The sequence below is a fragment of the Dothidotthia symphoricarpi genome (assembly GCF_010015815.1).
Source record: "Dothidotthia symphoricarpi CBS 119687 unplaced genomic scaffold P153scaffold_7, whole genome shotgun sequence".
NCBI lineage: Eukaryota > Fungi > Ascomycota > Dothideomycetes > Pleosporales > Dothidotthiaceae > Dothidotthia > Dothidotthia symphoricarpi.
The window spans coordinates 1188982-1208206 of NW_022985014.1; the positions used below are offsets into that span (position 1 = coordinate 1188982).

At 50.8% G+C, this 19225-nt stretch overlaps 8 protein-coding genes across 8 annotated transcripts; 5 read left to right on the top strand and 3 right to left on the bottom strand.

Annotated features, from left to right (window-relative positions):
• On the bottom strand, nucleotides 1-1956 carry P153DRAFT_313451 (uncharacterized protein). Its single transcript, XM_033664880.1, has 2 exons — nucleotides 1242-1956; nucleotides 1-1189 (listed from the first exon to the last, which is right to left on the bottom strand). The coding sequence occupies exons 1-2, from the start codon at nucleotides 1849-1851 to the stop codon at nucleotides 126-128; spliced, it is 1674 nt and encodes a 557-aa protein (XP_033525496.1). The 5' UTR covers nucleotides 1852-1956; the 3' UTR covers nucleotides 1-125.
• Nucleotides 1957-3315: 1359 nt separating this feature from the next.
• On the top strand, nucleotides 3316-3970 carry P153DRAFT_337363 (uncharacterized protein; the record flags this gene model as incomplete). Its single annotated transcript, XM_033665736.1, has 2 exons — nucleotides 3316-3778; nucleotides 3823-3970. The coding sequence occupies 2 exons, from the start codon at nucleotides 3316-3318 to the stop codon at nucleotides 3918-3920; spliced, it is 561 nt and encodes a 186-aa protein (XP_033525497.1). The 3' UTR covers nucleotides 3921-3970.
• A 255-nt stretch (nucleotides 3971-4225) lies between these two features.
• Nucleotides 4226-5615, top strand: P153DRAFT_337366 (uncharacterized protein). Its single transcript, XM_033665737.1, has one exon. It carries the CDS (start codon nucleotides 4401-4403, stop codon nucleotides 5598-5600), a length of 1200 nt encoding a protein of 399 aa, XP_033525498.1. The 5' UTR covers nucleotides 4226-4400; the 3' UTR covers nucleotides 5601-5615.
• An 84-nt stretch (nucleotides 5616-5699) lies between these two features.
• Nucleotides 5700-7045, bottom strand: P153DRAFT_211291 (uncharacterized protein). The gene is made up of 4 exons (XM_033662566.1): nucleotides 6979-7045; nucleotides 6772-6932; nucleotides 6272-6725; nucleotides 5700-6217 (listed from the first exon to the last, which is right to left on the bottom strand). Exons 3-4 carry the CDS (start codon nucleotides 6673-6675, stop codon nucleotides 5800-5802), a joined length of 822 nt encoding a protein of 273 aa, XP_033525499.1. The 5' UTR covers nucleotides 6676-6725; nucleotides 6772-6932; nucleotides 6979-7045; the 3' UTR covers nucleotides 5700-5799.
• Nucleotides 7046-9146: 2101 nt separating this feature from the next.
• Nucleotides 9147-10412, top strand: P153DRAFT_384327 (uncharacterized protein; the record flags this gene model as incomplete). Its single annotated transcript, XM_033670328.1, has 1 exon — nucleotides 9147-10412. One exon carries the CDS (start codon nucleotides 9147-9149, stop codon nucleotides 10410-10412), a length of 1266 nt encoding a protein of 421 aa, XP_033525500.1.
• Nucleotides 10413-11158: 746 nt separating this feature from the next.
• On the top strand, nucleotides 11159-13447 carry P153DRAFT_313465 (uncharacterized protein). The gene is made up of 2 exons (XM_033664881.1): nucleotides 11159-12203; nucleotides 12262-13447. Exons 1-2 carry the CDS (start codon nucleotides 11293-11295, stop codon nucleotides 13172-13174), a joined length of 1824 nt encoding a protein of 607 aa, XP_033525501.1. The 5' UTR covers nucleotides 11159-11292; the 3' UTR covers nucleotides 13175-13447.
• Nucleotides 13448-15080: 1633 nt separating this feature from the next.
• Nucleotides 15081-16805, top strand: P153DRAFT_313466 (argininosuccinate lyase). Its single transcript, XM_033664882.1, has 3 exons — nucleotides 15081-15162; nucleotides 15237-15658; nucleotides 15709-16805. The coding sequence occupies exons 1-3, from the start codon at nucleotides 15108-15110 to the stop codon at nucleotides 16627-16629; spliced, it is 1398 nt and encodes a 465-aa protein (XP_033525502.1). The 5' UTR covers nucleotides 15081-15107; the 3' UTR covers nucleotides 16630-16805.
• P153DRAFT_395502 (uncharacterized protein) lies at nucleotides 16684-17869 on the bottom strand. Its single transcript, XM_033671407.1, has 2 exons — nucleotides 17314-17869; nucleotides 16684-17263 (listed from the first exon to the last, which is right to left on the bottom strand). Exons 1-2 carry the CDS (start codon nucleotides 17728-17730, stop codon nucleotides 16751-16753), a joined length of 930 nt encoding a protein of 309 aa, XP_033525503.1. The 5' UTR covers nucleotides 17731-17869; the 3' UTR covers nucleotides 16684-16750.
• Between the last annotated feature and the right edge of the window lie 1356 nt (nucleotides 17870-19225).

The window sequence follows — 19225 nt, forward strand, 5'->3', positions numbered from 1 at the left end:
CATCATGAGACTCCAGTGTGTGTTCATCGGAACTCCAACCCAATGAGAACCGTCATCACTTCCCAACACGTTCATCTGCAAAGGACTGCGCAGTCTGCTCGCCCATACCAGAACCCAATCTGTCTTCAGGACGTCTCCACACCACCATCCACTAAACCCAGGCCTACATTGACCGCCCTCAACCTATTCAAGATCTTCTGCTTATTCGCACGAACCAACTCCTCCGCCTGTCTCTCCGCCGCCGCCACCTCCCTTGCTTTCTCTGCCTTCTTATCCTCCTTCTCAAACCTCTTCTTCCACATCCCAACGTAATTGACATAAGACTGCCTAACCCATACATGCCACCACATGTCCCTGGCCCACTTGGTCAAGACGTCATCTGTAGCACCCGCATACCGAGCATCTGTCCAATGCATGTCGAAGTCCTTATCACGAGGTGTGGAAAGTAGGTAAGGAGCTCCCGTATCAGGATCGAAGAGTGTCCAGCGTGCGAGGCAGAGAAGTTTGGCGTCTAACGACATCTTAGCAGGTGGTGGGTGGGGTGTACAGGTCAGTGGAGGTGAGCGTGGGAGAGGTTCAAGGTAGAGAGGCACATTCCATGACTGGGTTGACGCGATCGGAGGAGTAAGTGACGAGATTGAGAGAGGAAGGATCGTGTTGTCCAACGCATTTCCACTCAGTATGGTGGGTGTGAGTGGCGGTGTCAGTTCTCCGTCGACAACCGGCTTGAGCTCCGGTGTGACGGGTTCTGCCTGGTTGTTGATGGTGATGATTTGTGGCCGAGGGAAGTCATCCTTCCAGCCATCTGCACCGGTAGGAAGTGCCTCTATGATCAGCTTCCTTAGTCTTCTCTCCTCAAGCTCTTTGACATGAGCAGCGCGCTTGGTGTAGTAAGTAACCGCGACATGTGGGAACATCGTGAGCACTTTTTCCTTGACTGCAGCCCGAGTCTGCTTGTACCACTGCTGGAGATTCTTGTCTTGCTGCTGATCAACATCTCCATCGCGGTCGCCAAGTGTTGGGTTGCCGAGGAACTTGTAGTCGGGGTAGTGTTTTGGAACCCACTGCCTGATAAAGTGTGTCCAGTGAGGAGAGCGATCATCCAGTCGGTCGTTGTATTTCTCTTTAGCCAGCCGGGCAGCGAAGTGGGCCGGATTGAAGAGCCAGGAGCTGGCGAAGTACTCATAGACTAATGTCACATCAGCTTGAGTTGTAAGTGTTGATACCAGTGAACAACTTACTCTCGTTTTTCGTCTTGAAGCCTCCATCGACGATCCTACGATCCAAGCCGAGGACCCTCAATACATCCCTAGGATCCTTGCTGACTCGCACCATACTCCCAGGGAAGTTCGTTCCTTCGATGTCTTCAACGCGGATGTGCAAGCCTTCGGGATCAATGGTGAGACCCAAAGGTTTCACCATACTTCCGATCATCTTGCTGTTGCTCGCGTAGTTCAACTCGAACGTGTACCACTCAAAGAGTTCGGGCTTGAAGCATACCTTGACGTCGACCTGCACAAAGTACTCTTCATGTTCATCCTGCGCGGCAATCGCAAAGTACATGCAGTCAGGATTGAGGAAGCCACGTCGTCCATGGATGGTGTTGAACGCTGTCTTGATTGCGTGGACGGTACTAGGCCAATCGAAGGTGTCGGCAGTGATGGACGAGTGGAAACCACCGGACACCAGAAAGTCGATATCTCCGTAGTTTTCTTTCTCTGGCATCTCGGTGGGCACCACGACATGGGAGAAGATCGTCTGTAAGGCAGTAGTGGTTTGGGTCTTGACTTTGGCATAGACGTCGGGAGAGATTCGAGGACAGTGAAGGCCCTTGAAAGCGTGGCCACCCATTTTGACGAACACGGAGCAAACGTTCGTGTAGAACGAGGAGAGTAGTAAGTAGTTGATGTCTTCAACGTAGAGCAGTAACCCGCCTGTCTTGTAGTCGTGATTGGATGGTAGTGGTGAATGGAGAAGAGAAATAGGCACAGATATGAGAATATATAGGTCAGCACGTTGGTGAACAGGTAAAGGCAGCAGAACAAGTGATCATGTGGGCCATTGTTCTGGAGCGATGGCAAAGCCACAAGGTAAGAGAGAGATCTGCTGACTTGGTACACTTTGAATTGTCCAGATTGCTATTAGCTGAACACAAGACAAAAGTGATATTGTGCTGGGTATTACTGGTCGATCGAAGAGTTTTCTCGACCCAGCCAAGGTTCACGACACGATCCAGGGCTCACGATCCAAAGTCTCACAACCTGAACCAAACTTCGACCAACGGCTGCCTGGGCTCTCGAACACGCGCTCGCATCAGTACATTGAGCAGCCAGTCGTCAAGAGACGGTTTGATGATCGTCTCTCTCTTACTGTAATTATGTACTCTTACTATTTTGTACTGTATTGCGTCCATCTGCTTCTATAACAAGTATGAACAAGCTAAAAACCTAAAATAATAATAACTGTGCTACCCATCGTCGAGCTATCTAGCAACCGGTTTGAATAATGGAACAGTGAAAGTATTTAGACAAAGACATAGACGATGGATGTTCGTGGAGACAAAAGTCAGAGCAAACTGAATAGCAGTGTCTGACTCTAACAAACCTTCACCTTGGATAACGTGGGACATGTGAGGCCCAAAACACCGTGCAAGAACCACGATGAAATGTGAAGCCTACTAGAGTCTCAATGTAATTGGACTTGCCTCTCTACCGCACGCTTGACCTGCTATGAAACAATCAAATGAAGTAATCTTTTGGCACTGGATCTAGACAAGGAACGAGACACACAGTACTGGAAGAAGACAATGGTATAGGAAATTACAACAATACCTACATCCCAAATGCGCATTCACCTATCGTTCTACTTGCCAATAGTTGTATCGAGTGTTCTGCGAATTTGAGTTTACTAAGAATCTCTAATGAAGAGTACGCCAGATGCATCCTGCTGCGTTGAACGCCTTCAGTGTGTGCAGGTTGCCCGATTAGGATTGAAAGTTCCTGGAAGAGCATGCAGAGGCTGTTCAAATGCACTTGACACCGAGATACAGGCTAGAAGAATGGTTCCTTTCGCATCTCACAGAATTCATGCAAGCATGCATTACACTCACAAAATCAGCCTTGTCGTCAAAGCGAGGACCAGCTACGGTAGCGCATGTGCGGGGTTTCAGAAAACGGTTCGACGTGGTTACTTCATGCCACTGGCCTACCTTCATCTTCACCGGTGTGGCAGAGCCGCAAGCGCTTAGGCTGAACTCTTATCCGTACAAATGCACCCCAATGCTCCTCGCTTACAGCAAATATTGCATATCCCAACATGGCAGCTCTCATCCAAGCCCTCATCGCCTGTCTCACAGGCAACGAGCCCACGGACGACACATACCCTGACGAGAAACTCGCTTTGCTATCTACGTCCAGCTCGCGTACGGCATCGCAAATTGCAGACGACGTCATTGACGCCATCCTCGGTGCCAACAAAGCCGGTCCTGCTCTGCACGCTGAGCTTGATTCTATTGTCGGGTGCTACGGGTGGAAGCAAAATCTCGCGGAATGGGTACTACAGAAGCTCAGCCTCGCGCTGGAAAAGGCGCACGACAACCTCGGTCCCGCAGTGCGCGACGCGTACCACCGAGCCTGGGACGTCGCGCGTAGCATTGACGGCTTCGTAATCGAACATCCTGTGTTTTGCACTGTCCTCGCGCTGGGCGTGCTGGTCGTTATTGCACCGTGGATTATCGAGGCGCTTGGCTTTGCCGCCGAGGGACCAGTTGAGGGTACGCGTAACAAGTCAGAGAGGGGTACTCGTGCTAACAGGTCAACACAGGCTCGTTTGCTGCATGGTGGCAGTCGACGTACAGCGGGGTGGTGCCAAAGGGGTCTTTGTTCTCCTATTTTCAGCGACTAGGCATGACGTGGCACTGAATCGAGATCCCTGACAAGGATGGAGATGCAGCTGTTTCTTTGTTCTCTCGGGCATGGACTGATTCGGTGTCGTGGGCTGAAGGCGGCGGGTAGCAGGTGCATGCTTTGATGCTCAGGATCCCAAGCGTAGATCAATGCTTACTCCTCGTAACCCTGCCTCTCATCTTATCGAGTGATGTCACGGGTGTTGAGCTGTCGTGGCACCCAGACGAAACAAGGGCTCAAGGGGTGCAACGGTGTTTCAATGCCGAACGCGACGCTTGCGCTCGTGTTCTGGCAGATATGCACGTCTGATGAACTGAGTGCCGTAAAGGAGATCGACGAAACTTGAAGGGGCGGCGGCTCGGCGTGTCCGTCCCGTCAACTGCCGATCCATATTTGGCAGCGACGCCTGACTGGATTCTCACCACGAGTGCGAGAATGCGAGAGTATATCGCCTTTTCCTAAGCTCCGGTCCCTTTCACGCTCGTGTCGCGAAGCATGGACCTCTACACGTTAGGCTTCGACGCACACTCACCATGCCACTCCGCGACAGCACTCGACTTATCAACACCAAGTCTCACTGCCAAAGCTGTTAAAGTTCTCTGGTCGTCGTGGTGTGATGCAGTGATCGCACATCAAGACGACGCAAACACCTGGGTCATCGAGTACAGAGGGACAAGCCTAACGGCAACGCAAAAAGGCCACCTCACCCAATCCCGAGTAATCAATGATGCAATCAACAGAGATGAAGCATCGGTCAAATTCTTTGGCAGCACCATGCACGAAGGGCTGCTCGGGGTTGTAATTTCCGAAAGAGAGAGAAGTAAAGTCACGATCTTCAGTAGCTCAAGTGTTGAACTCGGAGTACCGGAAGTGCAATCCCACTCCATCGGTAACGAGTACGAGATCCTCGACATCAAGGTCGCCAGTGCTGGTGACGTCTTCGTCAGTGTGAAAAGGAATCCTACCGGTACAAAAGCAATCATGTGCATGAACGGCCTGTCAGAATTGCGCCACAACCTGACATCCAACAACGTCCCGTCATGTCCCATACTCTCATCCTTCGACCCGACAGAGTGGTGTTTGAACGCTACGACAACCACGGCCTTGTGTGAAGCCGATAAGGTTTACACATGTACAAGAGATCCGCGGTATCCAAAGTGTCTCGCTCGGCCCTTCGAAGCTAGTGATAACTTCGAGCCCGTGCCTTATCTCTCTGAGACGCGAATCCGTAAGATCGCGTCGGGGGGTTATATGACTGCAGCAGTGAGCATGGATGGTGAACTGTTCCTATGGGGCCAGGCTTGTCCTGGGTCAACTGAGGAACTTGCCGTGCTGAAAGAGACCACTGTCCAAAGCATACATGGCGGCGCCCAAGATTTGAGGAGCACGGGTATTAGTGTCGAAGATGAGCAAGATGAGTTTGTAAAGTGCCTGACTGTTCGGATCGATGGCCAGGAAGCGATTGTGTATGATGTCGCGGTAGGATCTGGACATATCCTGGTTACCGCACGATTACAAGAGTCTGGAAAGCAAGTTCTTTTTGTAGCCGGTGATAACAGTAGAGGTCAGCTAGGTTTGGATGTAAAAAGAGCATTCGTGAGAGAGTTCAAAGAGATAGCAGTGCCGAGTGGGAAGAATGTTTCACAGTTAATAGCTACAGGATGGTCTAGCTTCGTAATAACCCAAGATCAGTGAACTTCGAGCAACAGTGCCTCACTTGTCATGGTCTTGTTTTTCTTCAAGGACGTATTAAGTGACATGATGTGAAAACGGGGAGTATTCCGATACACAATCAGGTTAGGTCCACTGAAACTCGAAGGAATATACCCAAAAGGAGAGATCAGCCCACCACAAAGTGAAGTCGGCGTCCCAAACAGCACTTCGCCTCGCTGTATCATACGCAACAGGGTCTTCTAGTCAGACATCCACAACAGAATATTGTGTCCTGTACATCAGTAGCTGGCCCCCGCTCGACTTCAAAAGTCGGGGCCCAAGGTTCCTGGTGTCCGTCATGGAAGGACGCTGGCTCTGACACTTCACAGAAGTTATCGTGAATATCGATCCTTATTGTGACCCTGATTGGATTTCCCCTGGCTTGAAGAAGATGTGGTCTTCGTATGACGATACGCGTAAGCTTCTTCGGAACGAACTTTTCAAAGACGGGCCGTAGTTGTGGGCAACAGGCGACAACAATGGCGGTACTCGTATGTGCAAGCGCCCACATCAATGTGATACTTATACCGTAAGTTACGTCGTTTTCGTAAGCTGCTGTATCAAGAAGGTAGAGTCGAAACCCCCCCATGACAACGTTACTGTATCCCTGTCAACAAATGCCGACATGAGCGTCAATGCGCAAATTATCGCACAGTGTACCGAGAGCGAAAATAGCTGTGATCGCAACCTTGTGAGCTGGGCGGAGCTGTAGGTTCCACACTACCCAATGAGGTAGCATCCAAGTAACACAGTCTATGGCGACGCCAACAGCGGCTATCGTGATGATGAACGGTCTGAATTTGAAACAACGTCCCGAATTTTCAAATGGCGGCGTCCAATTCCACTTTACTGGCCGGCAATGTAGCAGTATCCCGAAGACTACAGTAATGCATAGAGCGATGGCCAGGTAGATGCAACAGTACGCTGTGAGATCTATCAACAAGGCCGTCTGACAGAATAGGAAAATAAAGTTTTGTGATGGTATGTACCAATGCGTCTCAGCCAAGGAAACATTCGAGTGTACAAGGTTCGGATGAAGAAGGTCGAGATTGCGCATCGAGTTGTAAGCATGCTGAGGCCCATAGGAATTCTAAACCACCACAATACCTGCCCAAATCAGTATCCGGAACATGCAAGAAAGCGGGCTGCTTACTAAGAGCGCTATGTATAGCTCATCTGTGCTTTTGGTAGGCATGTGTTGACCGACATGCCCTTCGGCCACCGCTTCGCTTCGTCAGTTGTTGGACAAGTGTGGGTAAGGAAAAAGCGCTTGCATATGATCAACCCTGCCACGACAAAGTACATGAAGATCTGCTCGTTTTGTCAGGAAGTGGAGTCAATACAATAATTGTGGTTGTACCAAGGAAAAAATCAGCAGAGTATCATCTATTGTCCACGGCTGACGTCTCATCCGCTTTGCCACATATCGAGCAAGTAGGAAAAGTACTGGCAAAATCGAGAGCATCGTAACCCCAGCAACGTATACTCCAAGAGACATTGGAATTCTAAGGAGAGACTGGGCGCAAAAGGAGAGGCCAGAGCTCAAGTGCTCTATGTTGAAGCAGTCGGGCGCATTGCAGGGACGGTCGGTAAAGGTATAGAGAAGCCGAAAGGGCGAGGGTTTCGCCGAGTCAATAAAAAGCTGTTGTGAGTAATAGCGATAGCAGCAGGGGTGTGGTGTTTGTGCGTGGCATGGACGTTGAAACTAAGCGACGCTGCTGCCTTCAAAGTCTAAAAAGCACGTGGAGTAGAGAGGGGTAGGTGGAAGCAACAACGTGAGGCATCTCGGCAAGGTGCAATGCAACCGCCGAAATGATCCACACACGATGCTTTGGGCGACGCTTCCAATTGCGGCATACACTGCGATAGCCGCAGCTTGGCGTGCAATTTGCGAGTTCGTTTCATGTGTCAGGGAGAGCGTCGTGTACTGTGTGTATAGTGGATGTTTGTACCCATATTTCAATGTTTTGCCCATGATGTTATCCTTGTTTGACCGGTGTTGGTTGCTCGTGGTCGTCGCGTTCCAGGACCTTCATGCATGGCTCAAGCAGGATCGGAAATGCGGCTCTGAAGGGGTCCGACCGTACGATGTCAACATCGAGACAATGGTGGTTGCTAGGGCACGGCCAAACGAAGTGGCCTGACTCCCGTCACGACATGGTTGCTGACAGCTCTGTGGCTGAGGTGCAGCTTGCGAGGCTTGGTGTTCGGAGTTCGAGTCAAACCTGCAGCGTCCCAAAAAGGCCAACACGCCGCGAACCTTTCAAGATTCGTCCTCTCCCTGATTCGGGATGCAACGGGTTTCTGAGGTGTCTTAGCGTCGAGGTCAAGAGTTTAATTCATCTAAGATTTGGCAACGTTTTCTCCAGATTTCGCGGCCCAGCCGCAGCGTTGATCGTCGCCTCGTTTCCATCCCTTCGGACCGATGCACATGTTGGCCGCATGCTTGGAGGCAGAAGCAGTGTATACAGTTTGCGTCGAGGTTTCGCTCTTGCTGTAGCCATTTAGTTTTGCACAGTCCAGCGGCAGTATGCGATCGACATCTCATCGCGAGATCCCCTTGCTTTTGCGGCAGGTGGCTCTTTTGTGTTACCGCGGACGGTGTCTACGATGCATGCACAAGCGCTGATCAACTCATCTCAATCTTAGTTGTGTTGGTCACGGTCCACTCAGAGAGAATCGTCTACATGCTAGTCTAGCGGAACGTCATTGACAGCGATTGTGACAGGGCTGATCGGGCACTCGAGAAACACAGACGCTTGAATGGAGGCATGGATAAGGTGGATCTTGCTGATCGTTCTCCTCTCGCTTCGCTTGCTGAGACAGTCACACGGTGGACACACGACGCAGCACACGGCCTTGGGCGGGCAATTAGGTAGGGCACTGTGGTCCGGGCAGATGGGGCGATGCTATTTCGCCGACGAACGCTACATGATAGGATAACCGTAGCGCAATATGGCGAAGAAAATGGGCTCATGGCAATGGCAATATGGGATGGCAAGACCGGCTTTGCTAGGCATCGGAGGAAAGCTCGAGTCGTCCTCTGGCGTCCTATTGGCTCGTGAGCTCGAAACACTAGCGATCCCGCTGCTGTGGCGGACCCGACAGGGATGCATAAGCAGTTCGCGCAATAAATTCAAGGCGCAGAAGACTGCCCATGCTTGTAATGGAAGACTTGTCAACGTCATGTGCCCGTCGCATCCTACGCTTCCGGCTTGGTCGGCCGCTCCATTTCTAGTGGGCTAACCTCCTTGCGAGCTAAAAAACGAAATATTCTACCCATATCAGCCCTCGCCGATCCGCTTTTGGAGGCCTGTTTTCGTCTATTCTAAGCAACAACCATTTCCTTCGGACGGCATCTATTCTCTCTTCTCTCTTTCCAAGACATCAGCACCTCTGGTAGCCTGTTGATTTGTCTCTTGACCGTCCCACACGCTCGAATCTATCCTCGCTCCAGTATCATCGTACCGCGGCTTATTGGGAGATGGTATTTGACCTTTGAATCCGCTACATCCGGATTATCACAAAATGGAAAATCAGACTTCGTCGCCATCGACAAGGGCAACGAGCCTGCGACCTGGACCAAACCGGAAGAGGAGCAACTCGTTACCTAACGTTATTCAGGCGTTGGGATGTTCAACCGTGGAGGCAGAACTGATGCTGGCCGAGGGCAGGGCAGCTCTTCGTAGTCGACGTAACCCACGCAATCGGTCGGTCCATGACGAAGCTGTAACCGTCTTCGATCCACGCGACCATATGAAGTACCTTGATGGCTTTGCAAGGTCGGAAGATGTTCAAGAGGAAACATCGCCATTACCATCAGAGGTTGGCAGAAGCTTCCACAACAGAGTACCGTCTGATACAACAGATCGGAGCGATTCGACTGTAGTTCCAACGCCTAACGACGACCATCTCTCGATCGATTCTTCTTCCGTAAACTCGCTTGGGGACTACTCTGCCAACCTTGCCCAGTTCATCAAAACTCAGTTGAAATCCATACCAACCTACAAACCCACCCAAGAATCTACCTCGCCTGTCTGGCCGGTTTCGTCCCACTCGTGTCCGGACTTTTCTTTCCAACGACGCTCTCCTCCACCATCACCAACCATAAATACACGAAGAACAACAGAGGCACCCACAGTCATCGAGATACCCGCTGTTCGACCACCGATGCGAAGCGCCTTCTCAGCTTGGAGTTCAACTGGTGATGAGGAGGTTGATGAGGAGGTTGATGATGCGGTGCTTCCCTTGCCAGACAGCGAGCCATTTACAAGAGATGCCATGTCCAAGACGAGTGCCAGCTCTACGCCTTCTATTTTGAAGTACTACCAGAGCTCCAACAACCGTACGTTTCTTTTCACGTCAACACCGATGCTGGAGCTCAAGGGCTTCATCACACCTGATGTATCCACTCGGCAAGGTCCCTCTACCGAGCCATACTCACCACTACATGAGGATGACGACAGCTACTCCTCATCTCCTTCATCGCACCCACAGCTCACATCGTCATCAGCGCCGTCTTTCACCTCATCAACGTCCAATGCATCCTATTTCGACTACAAAAAGCGACCAATCTCCATTGCACCGCATATGAAAGACCGTATCATCGCCGCTCTCACCCCTCCACATCACAAAGGCCAATTTCTCACTGCCATATCGCCATTCGAAGGGACTGCTTTTTCAAACGTCCACAACGTGTTTGTTGAGTCGCAGCACCGCGTATGCGTCGACGGTACATCATTCGACATGTTGAGAGATTTTACCTTCCCTAGCAGGGTCACAACACCCTGCTGATCAGCGTCTCGCAATCCGAAGTACTACACTAAGTTTCCTATTGTCATTTGTCTTACCAGCGTTTGTTCTCCGGTGTTCTTATATCCAGGCTGATGTGTTGTGGTCAGCTGGCCTTGCCACGCTGTCGTCGCCTTGTTCGCTTGTTCTTCACATATTTCTTATGTTCTTGTTTGTGAATTACACCTTGTAATCGGTTTGGGATAGGATCATGATACACCTAGACTGGCCTGCTTGCCAGCAACAGCGACTGCTGTTTCTTTACTACTGGAGTTTCTTTTGCTGTTCAGATATCCTCTTACACATGACGAGCGTACGATGCACACGATGCCGTTCTTTCAGCGACATTGAACCTGGGAGATTGTATATATATATTGGGCGAGTGGGTGGATTGAAGTAAAGGTTGGCAGGTGGTTTGACCAGCGCACATTTGGAGACTTCACAATGCAACAATTTCAGTATCGAGTTTGCTCCCTGCAGTCATCCACGAGAGCGGCCTCAACGTAACGTGTGACGTGTAGTACAAGGTTTCAAACTACGAACATGATGTTATGCAAGGTCCCGTCCCCGCATATTCGGACTGCAGCGTCGATCACAGGGCTGGCTGGTGCGCCATGTTTGCTTAGTTGGCGTCGACGAGCACCACCAACACGGTTCTCGCGCAAGGCCCTTCTTGCGTTGCCGGAGTTGATATTCGTGGAGGTGTGTGTGCGTTATGGATGCCTGATCGCTTAGCATTCCTTCGCGTGTGTCTTCGTCGCGTTTCGATCGTCTTACTCGAAACGTCGACAGCTCCACGGCTCGGTCCCCGTTACCGCAGCTGCTGAACGCCTCTCTTCACCCCACTCTACAACATCGAGGCACGCACGACAAAGCTCCCACCATGGCAGAAGCTGAGCCGGGCCTCGTCGCCCAGCTTCTTGGGCGCGCCGCTTACGAGTTCTCGACGCTGCGTTCCTCCAGCATGCTGCCCACGTACCTGCACCTGATCGTCTCAGCCCTCTTTCCCATCTACGCAGGCGCGCATGCCTCGCTCTCGCGGCCGTCGTCTGCGGCTAAGCCCACAAAGAAGAAGCGCACGACTGATGGCTTGACTGCACACGACGACGATGACGACGACGATGAGCCGGAACAACACGTCATGGAGGGGCTGTCGCCAAAAGACGCGCTGCTCATGCCTCTGTTCGCAGGCACGGCCCTTGCGTCGCTGTATTTTCTGCTCAAGTGGATGAAAGACCCTGCGCTGCTGAACAAGATACTCAACGCTTACTTCGCCATCTTCGGCGTCTTCTCCGTGTCGCGGCTAATCACAGACGCTCTCGACGCCGGCCACTCGATCATCTTCCCACAACGCTACGCCTTGAATGGCGCCCTGTACCACATCGATGACAAGGAAGAAAAGGCGTTGCCAGTAGCAGGCGACACCAAAGACAAGCAGCCTATACTCTCGCCTTTCCCGGGCTTCTTGGCCAGGATACCTCTGTCCGCTGGCGCGAGACAGTTTCTGTGGAATGACCGCGCAATGCCTGGCAACAAGTGGACGCTCAGAGTCTATCTCCATCGCATGGGCGCTGACAAGTTCAAAGTTGGGCCCCATGGCATCGTTGGCGTTCTCATCGGCCTGAGTACCGTGCTCTACTTCAATTTGGTGGACAAGCCGTGGTACCTGACGAACCTGCTGGGCTTTGGCTTTTCGTACGGCGCTCTGCAACTCATGTCGCCGACGACGTTTACCACAGGTAGCATGATACTTAGTGCGCTCTTCTTCTACGACATTTACTTCGTCTTCTACACGTAAGTCTTCGTGTCTGCTCCGTGGTTTATGACAAACTCACTGACAACCCTACTACAGGCCTATGATGGTCACAGTAGCAAAGTCTCTCGATGTCCCTATCAAGCTCATGTTTCCTCGCCCTGGGCCAGCCGATAGCCCTTCAGCGCCTCCTTCGCACGCGATGCTTGGCCTAGGCGACGTCGTTCTCCCCGGTATCATGATCGGCCTCGCATTACGGTTCGACCTCTACCTCTTCTACCTGCGCCGGCAGAAACGCGTACCCGCTATGACAACTAGCGAAGTGGACACTGTCGAGAAACCACAATACTTTTCCCTTGCAGGGCGTTGGACTGATTATTTCTGGACACACTCGCTCACTGGTCGGCCGTTGTGGATAGCTCCAAAAGAGCAGGCAAAGCTTGAAACTCCCTTCACTTTTCCAAAAACATACTTCAAAGCCAGTCTTGTAGGCTATGTGGCGGGTCTTTTGGCCACGCTGGGTGTCATGATGGTGTGGAACCACGCACAACCTGCACTGTTGTATCTCGTTCCAGGCGTTCTTGGTAGCTTGTGGCTCACTGCTCTAGCTCGTGGCGAGTTGAGCTTGATGTGGAGCTACACCGAAGAGGTTGAGGAGGAAGACGAGAACAAGAACAAAGCAGACGGTAACAAAGACGGCAGTGCAGACAAGGCTAGCTCAAACAACACATCCAGTCAACTCAACGCAGCACGCAGCGAACCGGAGGACGATCGGACACGACAGACCCAACAAGTGGGAGCTCGTAGGTCTGATCGAGAAGTGTTCTCGTTTTCGATTACAGCGCCCTGGCAACTGAAGCAAACACCTTCCTCGCCAATCATGTCTAAAGATGGGCAGAAGCCTGACGAGTCGCACCGATTAAGTGGGGAGAAGCACAACTGGGCGCCGACCAAGGTTGTTGGACAAGTTCCAGATGCGGAGCCGACGGGCAAACGTGTCAGGTTGAACTAGAAAAGCATGTGATGATAGACACCTGGTAATGACCATAGATTTCAAGATTGCATCTGGGATGATCGGGCATAGCGACGGAGTTGAGAAGCGAGAATTTAAATTCAAAGCGTAATGCACCAAACGGCGTTTTTGTGGTTGGATGTCCTTGGACGTTATATGTTACATGGAGAGTATGTATAAGGTATTCCATTTTGGACGGCCGTAACAATACAGCGTTCAAAGCGCTCTATTCTTCTCCAGTCATAAAGCTATTGAATCCACTTGACACTTCTGTTCACTCTTAACAATGCGTTTGCCTTGATGTACAAAACCAATCGATTTGAGAAGGTAGATGTAGGCCCTCGTAGTCACACTTCTGGGCTGGGAGGCATAAAGTAGGGAAACGCTGCATCCGGAGAAACGCCCGATGAGCGGTGATAGAACTGGAACGTCGAGGGCAGACCAGAGAGCATCTGATACATTTATGGGTGGGAGTTCAACGTCAGGTTGTTCACGCATGCATAGGCTATCACTCAAGGATTGGGGTGTCACAAGATGAATTATGGGATTTGCCAACTCCTCACTCCTCTATCCTAATCAAGCTAAAGACCAACTCTCGCTTTGTCTCAGCGCCCGCATGTAGTGCACTTGTCGCCGCTGTGCAGGTTCATCATCTCGCAGTATGGGCATTTCCATCCTTCGGTGCCGGGCATCGTGTCTGTGGGTTGGGTTTGGAAGGGGTTTTGTACTAGGTGTTGCTAGAGTGCGGTTAGCATACCATTTCATGTGCATAGCAGGACGGCAGAGTAACTACCTTTTAGCGTTCTTGGTGGTAGTCGTAGTTGTAGTTGTAGTCGTAGTTCTCGAGAAGGCCGTGCAGAACAGAGAAGCGGATGTTGGGGTATTTTTGTACCTCTCCCCCTTCCCTCCCTTGATAGACGTACTCACTTCACTGCTTGATGTGTCGTTGGGGGTATCCTGTGAAGCAGGCTACTGACCACATGCAACGCACTTCTCTCCGTTTCCTTGGTTTATGTGATTGCATTTTGGACACTGCCATTCTACCATGCTGGATAGTTTGCACATGATCAGTTTTTGGGTAAGAATGTGTGTTTGGAGTGGTGGTGATTGTTGGTTGGGGTTGAGTAGGTATAGGGTGGCAGTGTATGGGAGGAATGAGTCTTTTCCATGAGTAGATTAGTGAAGGGTGCTTTGTTTGCTGGTTTCACTGTGTTTGTTGTTTGTTGTTAAGGCGGTGGTATGTAAGGCAAGCGTTGTGCGAGTTACAACGTTGGGTTTGCCATCTCAGTGTGTGACTCTGGGATTGGAGATGGCTGAGTTACAGTGTTAGTACGTCTTGTGTACTCCCAGTCTCCTCGCGTTATCATGTATCCAATCGTCTTCAATTTGTGTTTCCCAATGCGTACTTGACGTTATGTGTACTTGACTACTGTGTCCAGCTAATCTATTGACGTTTATTATGAGACTTTCAGTACGGCTATGGGAAGTAAACACTTCCTCGTAAATGTGCTTGAATAGTTTCAAGACATTATGCAATCGATGTTTGAGATTTACCTAGCTACTCGACGACACGTAGCGCTACATGTAAGGTCCTCAACTAGAAGCTTGTCCAAATGTTGAATCTCTACTGGTCAATGTTTTCGTCGCACCTCTTTTGCGAGAGAAACTTAAGCGTTGCGGTTTGAGGTATCCAGGTGGGGTTGCCATATTCTGCTGGAGAAAGCGAAGCGGCAAGCAGCGATTGGACAAGAAGAGTGGCGCAGGGTGGCAGTGAAAATCTTATCACTCGCTGAACCACTCGCTTCACACGGTACGCGGACGCTAAATGTGGGGGAATCCCTGTCGCCGCTTTGCGGAGCGTCATAATAACTTTCAGAAAAACAGTCACAATCTCGATAAACCTATCCCTCTTTACTTGCTTAGATAACTCAACATGGCCTCGGAAAAGAAAGTCGCGGAGAACATGCTATGGGGAGGGCGGTTTACAGGTAACATTTCAGCAATGGCTGCACGAATCCACAGGTTTTTGTGCGAAAGAAGTCGTATACTGATAATTGCGCAGAGGGCCTTGATCCTGTCATGGAGCAGTACAATGCCTCATTACCCTACGACCGTCTCTTCTACGCGGAAGATATTGCTGGCTCCATCGCTTTTGCGCGTGCCAACCTCAACAACAGCATCCTTACTAAAGACGAGTTTGCTGCTATCGAGAAGGGCTTCGCGCAGATCAAAGAAGAGTGGGCGTCGAATTCGTTCGAAGTCAAGGCAAACGATGAGGACGTTCACACGGCGAACGAGCGGAGGTTGAGCGAGATCATTGGCAAGGACATTGGCGGGAAACTGCACACAGGACGCAGCAGGAACGAGCAGGTCGCGACAGATATGCGACTTTGGTTGAGGGAGCAGCTGAGGACGCTAGAGGGTTATCTCAAGCTCTTGATCAAGACTTCAGTTCAGCGCGCGGAGGCCGAGATTGACGTATTAGTATGGTACTCGTGTCCACATCGCAGGCACACATGCTAATGAGCACTTAGATGCCCGGCTACACACATCTGCAGAAGGCCCAGCCAGTCCGCTGGTCACACTGGATCCTTTCACACGCTACCGCCTTTGCCTCCGAACTCGAGCGCCTTCGAGAGGTCATCAAGCGCGTCAACCGCTCCCCACTCGGCTGCGGCGCACTCGCCGGCAACCCTTTCAACATCGACCGCCACGCTATGGCGAAAGAGCTCGGCTTCGAAGGGCTGCTCACAAACTCTCTCAATGCCGTTGGCGACCGAGACTTTGTATTCGAGACCATGCAATGGGGTTCCAGCTTCATGCTTAAGATGTCTCGATGGGCTGAGGATTTGATCATCTACTCGAGTCTGGAATTTGGCTTTGTCCGCCTCGCAGACGCATACTCAACAGGAAGCTCGCTTATGCCGCAAAAGAAGAACGCCGACTCCTTGGAGCTGATCAGGGGAAAGAGTGGACGCGCCTTCGGGCACATGGCTGGCTTGTATGTCACAATTAAGGGCCTGCCCACTACCTACAACAAAGATCTTCAGGAATCTGTCGAGCCGCTCATCGATCACATCAAGACCGTCAGCGACTCCATTCAGATCGCTACCGGCGTTCTGTCCACCCTCAACATCAATGCAGCGAAGATGCACGCTGCGCTTGCCCCAGAGATGCTGGCCACAGAGTTCGCAGACTACCTCGTCAGGAAAGGCGTGCCATTCCGTGAGGGACACCACATCTCAGGTCGTGTGGTCGCATTGGCGGAAGACAATGACGTGCCCATGGACAAGCTGAGCCTGGAGCAACTGAAGGGCATCGATTCGAGGCTAGGCGACGATGTTGTCGAATGCTTGGACTACGAACGTGCGGTGGAGTTGAAGAACGCAACCGGCGGTACGAGCAAGAGCGCCGTTCTTGAGCAAGTGGAGATTCTGAAGAAGATCCTGCAGTAGATGTTTGAACTTTAGTACGCCCAGTGACAAGGGCATGTTTATGATATATGCGTTAGAGTAGATGATTATATTTCTTCAACATACAACGACTGATTGCATGATTACTCAGTCTATGTACTGCTTACATGTCTTGAATCCCGCAACCCATTGAACTCTTAGCGTCAGCCCCTCTGTATTCTCCAAGCCGTTCGTTAATATGACTCTCTTCTTGTCTCAGATGACTTCTCGTTGCAAAAGACGCATAGACGAGCTGTTCCTCATGTGTTGTCGTATTCGATCCCGCGCCATGGTAAACACTACCGAGCAGGAACAACGCATCTCCAGGCATCATTTCTGCGTGAGCAAATTGTTCTGGAAAGTCAGTATAGGAGAGTGGTGCGATAGTGTAATCCCATAGATGACTGCCGGGTATAATGCGTATTGCGCCATTCTGCTTTGTGCAAGGTGTTCCCGCAACCGAGAGACTGAGCGTTGTGTCTCGACCTAGAACGTATCTCTGCGCTGCGGGACGTTGCACGTGGTGTGTGTTGTCGCCTCGATGAACATCTTGTGCTCTGGTCCCCGGTCCGGCAGAGAAGGCCATTGTGGAACTCAACTCTGGAGGACTTGCGCTACTATGAGTTTCTTCTCCTTGCTTCAAAACATGTCAGTATTCATACTTGAAACCGCATGTAGCTAACATACCCGGGACTTTGTTGGTTGGCTCGCCAGAAAGTACTCGCAGATACCATGCCAGACCTTGTTACCCGCCACTGACGAAGCATAGGTGCGAGACTTGCTTAGGAGGCCAGTTACTGTTTCTATCGACGGAAGATTAATCGCGTCTTGCTTGGTCTCAGCCTTGCGTGTTGCGGCAATGTATGGTCGAATCTCTTCTTCCATTGCGTTCAGCGTTCCTTCAGAGCACATCCGTCGAACCAGACAGCATCCGGATATCCGTAAATGCTGCACGACATCTTGAACGAGATCGCCTTCCCGCGAATATGCTGCAGCGTGGAATTCGGCGATTGTGGGAGAGTTGCCGCGTCTTGATGTAGGGTATTGAGCAGCGACTAGCCGCCCAAAGTCCAGAGCGTCATCCCAGAGGAGTGCTGGCGTCATGTCAAAAAACGTGGAACTAGAGTTGGGGCGAAACAGTGTGGAGGCAGCAGACAAGATGTGGGGAGAATGCAAGTGATAGCTGGTCACAGGAAGTTGCGATCATCGTGTCTACATCCCAGAAAAAGCACTGCTGTCAGCTCACCTGCATAAGAAACGCCCTGATATAAGAATCATCCTAGCATGACCATCAAAATGCTTACTCCCTATCCACTTTGGCAGCATCTAATGCAGCTGCAAGAGTATGTTTCGCCCTGCACACAGATGATCCTTCGTAGCAGACCTATACCTGTTTAGGCAGTTGCCTAAACTCGTTTCAGAAGTGGCTGATCTCCGGCCAGGGCCTACGCGCCTTGGCATACTCAAATGTCCAAAGCCTAATTCGAAGCAAATCCAGACACCCTTGGCTGCTATAGTTGTCCTTGACTTAGATTTCAATCCAAGGTGACCATCAAATTGCTACTATCTTGATCGGTCTCCGTGCAGGGGAGCTAGCTGTATCCCGAAACGCTTTACCATCAGCGAAGCCTCACTATTTTCCATTTCGACGCCGAAGACGACATCGACAGCAACAACCGTCAACAACGGCCTCAATGGCGTAAAGCCCCAAGACCCCTATCCCGGTACAGTCCGGGAACGCAGGTACCTCTTGATCTCCTTGTCACTTGCAAAGCAAGATCTGCAAGTTTGTGGCTTAGCGGAGAATAAGCCGGACAGCCTCGTCGTGCTGAACAGGGTATAGTTTTGACCCCACAAGAGCCCAACAGGACCCATCTCCACATCATCCGCCTTATTGTCTTGATCGATGAGCACCATCGTAGATATAAGACAAATCACTGTCCAGACTCTTCTTAGTCGGAGAGAGACATACAGAAGCGATGCGCTACAGCTCATCAGCACTCATTAAATTGCTACTCCCGAACGACTGGATAATCCATAGATGAGGGGTAAGTGAGGCTGTCGAGTTATACAAGCTTGTTTACTTGAGACGCATCGTGTCAAAATGCCCAAGGATAATGGAAATGCTTCGAAAAGGACTCTCTCTTGCGTCTGTTTACACTATCGAGACTACGTAAATTTCTTTGGACGAAGACATGCAGCGTCTTCTCTAAACCCTGATGCATGTTTGTATCCGCTAACTCTTTTAAACCATCTGCTCAGCTTTCATGTGTTCCTCCACTCGGATATCTGAAGACAGTTTTCCTTGATCGATGGATCATGTTGAAATACAGGCCCCGGAAACTAATACGAACGCCGTTCTACGACATGTTTGACCTCTCACGAGCCATAAACTACCAGATACGTAATGCACTCGCTACAGGTGGCGCCTACAGTCCTTGAGAATTACCTGACTCTGTCCTTGAGGGCAACGTCTTCTTTCCTCAAAACCACTCTGATCATGAAGATTCTCGAATGCCTCTATCGTTTGATATAACAAAGCCATATATTGAACAACAATATGTCCTGGCTCAAAGAAACATTAACAGCAACAGAAGAA